This window comes from Aplysia californica, unplaced genomic scaffold, assembly GCF_000002075.1.
Source record: "Aplysia californica isolate F4 #8 unplaced genomic scaffold, AplCal3.0 scaffold00078, whole genome shotgun sequence".
NCBI lineage: Eukaryota > Metazoa > Mollusca > Gastropoda > Aplysiida > Aplysiidae > Aplysia > Aplysia californica.
The window spans coordinates 174,257-179,177 of record NW_004797348.1 but is presented as its reverse complement, the minus strand read 5'-3'; the positions used below and the strand labels follow the sequence as shown (position 1 = coordinate 179,177).

Sequence of the window (4,921 nt, the reverse complement as noted above, 5' to 3'; positions counted from 1 at the left end):
GGGGACTCTGTGCCACCACTTTCCAAAGAGGAAATTTACTCGTTAATCCGATCTGTACGCTTTGCATAGCAGGCTGTCAAAATACTTTTTGAGAAATATTGAAAGTTTCAAAGAGATCTTCGTACTAGAAGTATTCTAAAATGTGAAGAATACAACCCCGGGGGTACAAAATGACCCCAGGGCGTAGGCCCCTACGGATAGGGTTAAATGACGTCGACAGCATGCGTTTTGTGTGAAAGGTCTCTGTCACATTTCAAAATGCTTGCTTCATAAATGTAGGACTGGTACTGTTTCACAATTACCTGTACTTTTAAATTCGAATGTGTGATGCGTGTGCACTTTTAGTACGCCTGGTAGTTTACACAATTTTGATCTTGTTCGTTTGCTAAAAGATAACGTAGTATAGTATAGATTACAAGTACTTTTTTTTCGTGCTGTATCACAAACCCAACTTGGTTGACATTGAAAGCTCGCTAATTCGACATCAGAATAATGTAACAAGAAAAAGAATGTTGCGAAGCCGATCAATGTGAACCACTTTGGACATCACAGCTGCAGAACGTCCAGCATGGAAACAGTTGAACCGAACAGAAGTGTTTTCTTTTTTAAACCTCCGGGAGAGAGAGAGAGAGAGAGAGAGAGAGAGAGAGAGAGAGAGAGAGAGAGAGAGAGAGAGAGAGAGAGAGAGAGAGAGAGAGAGAGAGAGAGAGAGAGAGAGAGAGGGGGGGGGGGGGCATTAACAATAAGCAGTACAATTCAAGAAATAGGACTATTAAAAAATAATGAATTGAAACACAGATAAGATCGCTAAACAAAATCAAATGACTACTTACTATTGAAAGACAAAGGCAGAACAGCTAGATCTTTGTCTTTGTTTGGACTTTGACGTAGGGAAAGAGAAAGACCTGTGTGAACGGTCTTCTCAACTCGAAAGAGTACTGCAAAGTCGACACACCCAGATGAAAAACGCACATTAGGGTTTATTAGCTGAAACAGAATTACCAGAAGATCAAAGTTTGCAGGAGTATGTTGATATCAGCTATGACCGAGCTCACCCATAGTAAAATGCTCTAAAAGAGCCCATGCCAGTTTCATATCACCTGTCTCACCTTGTAGCCTTGTAGCCTACGGACAAACACTTTCCGCTCCCTCCCGGGGCAAGCTTCTTCATATCCTTCAAGTGTCTTTCCACTTTTGTCTGCATTCTCAACGACTTTTCTACAGGTTCCATGTTGACTTCCACTTGATCGTTTGACCAGTGGATTTCTTTGTTATGGAGCTGCTTAATTTCACGATGGTGCGCAATCCAATCCATCTCCACTCCTTTCTTTTGTACTGTTCTCTTTAAATTACTTCATCGTCGGTGACTCTGTCTGTCTATCTGATCCTGAATTACTTTCTAGGGCACTTGTTGCAATGACAACCTGGATCCTCCAGCTTTGCAAAGAGTGCATTAGAAGAGTCGCAGCCAGTTGCATCACCAAACAATAAACAAGGGGCCAGCAAGCCAAGGAATTTCTGTTAACATTTGTGGACATGCTTCCGAAGGTCCCCTCCTACTATTGCCAGCAAAGCTGTGGAAAACTTTTTCTTGATCCTTGATTCTGTAATTTTTCGGAGCTTTCATCGGTTTTTCAAAACAGCCTGCACTAGTCCGGGACAATTTGCCTTGTATGTCAGACTATTCAAATGAATTAATATGGTGCCAGATGGAAAGAACATGTCGATATATAAGCCAAAAAAGATCTATGCCTATATGAATTAAATGTGAGTTTTGAGTCTGACAACATCACCCAGGCCAAGTGGGAATCTCACATGTGAAAAAAGAAAATGACAAAGAGAGGGTACGACATGGATAAAAACCTTTGCTCTTGGCCAACAAGACGATTATGATGATTTGCATGAATCTTCAAGGTGTACTTTTGGCGTTTTCTATCAATTCCACCTGCTCTTCATGTACAAAATCTTCAATGTGACCTAGCATGATGCCATCTATCACTTGTGACACAAGGCACAAGGTACTCATGCGAATGAATTCACACGTTGTTTAATGGACTTTCTTTCAACTTGCACACAAGCATAGAAGGTTGTAATAATAGTTACAGTCACGGGTTTGTATGTGTGCGTGCGTGTGTGTGTGTGTGTGTGTGTGTGTGTGTGTGTGTGTGTGTGTGTGTGTGTGTGTGTGTGTGTGCGCGCGTGCGTGTGCGTGTGCGTGTGCGTGTGCGTCTCAGCACAAAAATGCAGCCCTTTCTAATGCCATATAAGTGCTTTATCCACTAGAGCAAACACCGATATTTAAACACAGAATCTTATTTCAGAGGCCACACTCATATATATATGGAAGGGGGTAGTATGCGTAGCGTCCTTGAGCGATGGCTTAAAACGAAACACAAATATGCAGCCCACTAGATTATGTTTCCATAATTTTCAGAACCGCAATAATAATTATATCGAGGCAGAGACCCTACAATGTGAAATTTGTGGATCATATTTTTGTCACGATTTTGCCAAAATCGCAATCCAAAAACGGTCAAACCGGGTAGGAAAAAAAACCCAACTGTTAATGCAGTATGGAACCTCTGATATAGGCTCAAGGAGATTAAAAGTAGTTCTAAACTCTTTGTATAGGCTACATAAGGAGAAATGATTTACAAAGTGAACTTTGGCGGTGAGTGGGAAGGTCTTCTAAAATCCAGAAACAAGGAAACAAATTTTAATTAATTTCACATTATAGATCTAGTAGTAGTAGGTAAGTTATTTAACCGGGGATCCGCTCAGTTGAACGGTTTAACCGGATAAAAATGCACCATGGGCTATAAGTTTTACTTGAAGAACATTAGGTCAATTTTAGCAACAACACAAGGCCTAAAATCTTGTGTCTGGGCGAAAAAAAAGTAAGATTCGCGTATAGTATAGATCTAGTTTTGTTACTTCCCTTACGTCATTTTGTCTTTTCTCGGTTACCTCTCTTCGAAATTGCTTAGTGAGAATTTTGGATAATATTTATCAGAACTACTTTGTACGTTTGCCTATAGAGCATGTTTTAAGATTATTACAATTCAGGCTTGAATTTTAGATTCTAAAAATTTTTTTATTCGTAATACAGATTTTAAAGTTTACAAAGTACAAAATGTGTCCAAACATAATTCTAAAATAATAATGAAACCTCCCGAGCTTTTGACCAATGAAGTGCAGGTACATATTACGTACCCGGATCTAACCAATCCGTGACCTTGTACGTTTAAGTCATTTCCAAAATGGCGATATTCGTCAATGAAAACAAACATTGGTCTAAGTAATGTTGGAGTTTGTAAATTGCTTCAGTGAAAGGAGTAAAATCCCAGTTGTCTTTACCTGTTAAAGGTAGGATACTGTAAAGAGATTCCCACCTAGAAAGCTTCTTTGGAATCAGGAAAATGCAGGGTAAGCAAGACAGCTGCTGTCTGTCACGTAAACGTAACAACACAGTCACACTGACTATCGTCAGTCTCTCTCATCTGTCTCTATCTCTATCATCTCTCTATCTCTGTCTATTAGATCTCTCTATCTATCTATAAGCAGTACAATTCAAGAAATAGGACTATTAAAAAATAATGAATTGAAACACAGATAAGATCGCTAAACAAAATCAAATGACTACTTACTATTGAAAGACAAAGGCAGAACAGCTAGATCTTTGTCTTTGTTTGGACTTTGACGTAGGGAAAGAGAAAGACCTGTGTGAACGGTCTTCTCAACTCGAAAGAGTACTGCAAAGTCGACACACCCAGATGAAAAACGCACATTAGGGTTTATTAGCTGAAACAGAATTACCAGAAGATCAAAGTTTGCAGGAGTATGTTGATATCAGCTATGACCGAGCTCACCCATAGTAAAATGCTCTAAAAGAGCCCATGCCAGTTTCATATCACCTGTCTCACCTTGTAGCCTTGTAGCCTACGGACAAACACTTTCCGCTCCCTCCCGGGGCAAGCTTCTTCATATCCTTCAAGTGTCTTTCCACTTTTGTCTGCATTCTCAACGACTTTTCTACAGGTTCCATGTTGACTTCCACTTGATCGTTTGACCAGTGGATTTCTTTGTTATGGAGCTGCTTAATTTCACGATGGTGCGCAATCCAATCCATCTCCACTCCTTTCTTTTGTACTGTTCTCTTTAAATTACTTCATCGTCGGTGACTCTGTCTGTCTATCTGATCCTGAATTACTTTCTAGGGCACTTGTTGCAATGACAACCTGGATCCTCCAGCTTTGCAAAGAGTGCATTAGAAGAGTCGCAGCCAGTTGCATCACCAAACAATAAACAAGGGGCCAGCAAGCCAAGGAATTTCTGTTAACATTTGTGGACATGCTTCCGAAGGTCCCCTCCTACTATTGCCAGCAAAGCTGTGGAAAACTTTTTCTTGATCCTTGATTCTGTAATTTTTCGGAGCTTTCATCGGTTTTTCAAAACAGCCTGCACTAGTCCGGGACAATTTGCCTTGTATGTCAGACTATTCAAATGAATTAATATGGTGCCAGATGGAAAGAACATGTCGATATATAAGCCAAAAAAGATCTATGCCTATATGAATTAAATGTGAGTTTTGAGTCTGACAACATCACCCAGGCCAAGTGGGAATCTCACATGTGAAAAAAGAAAATGACAAAGAGAGGGTACGACATGGATAAAAAACCTTTGCTCTTGGCCAACAAGACGATTATGATGATTTGCATGAATCTTCAAGGTGTACTTTTGGCGTTTTCTATCAATTCCACCTGCTCTTCATGTACAAAATCTTCAATGTGACCTAGCATGATGCCATCTATCACTTGTGACACAAGGCACAAGGTACTCATGCGAATGAATTCACACGTTGTTTAATGGACTTTCTTTCAACTTGCACACAAGCATAGAAGGTTGTAATAATAGTTACAGT

At 40.0% G+C, this 4,921-nt stretch overlaps 1 protein-coding gene across 1 annotated transcript in view; it reads left to right on the top strand.

Moving 5' to 3' along the window:
- The first annotated feature begins 3,241 nt into the window (after positions 1-3,241).
- Positions 3,242-4,921, top strand: part of LOC101855089 (uncharacterized protein C2orf42 homolog) — a 22,761-nt gene continuing 21,081 nt past the window's right edge. Inside the window, exon 1 of the mRNA XM_005094213.3 lies at positions 3,242-3,426. Coding sequence (XP_005094270.1) covers positions 3,420-3,426 — 7 coding nt within the window. The 5' untranslated portion in view covers positions 3,242-3,419. The remainder of the gene's footprint in view (positions 3,427-4,921) is intronic.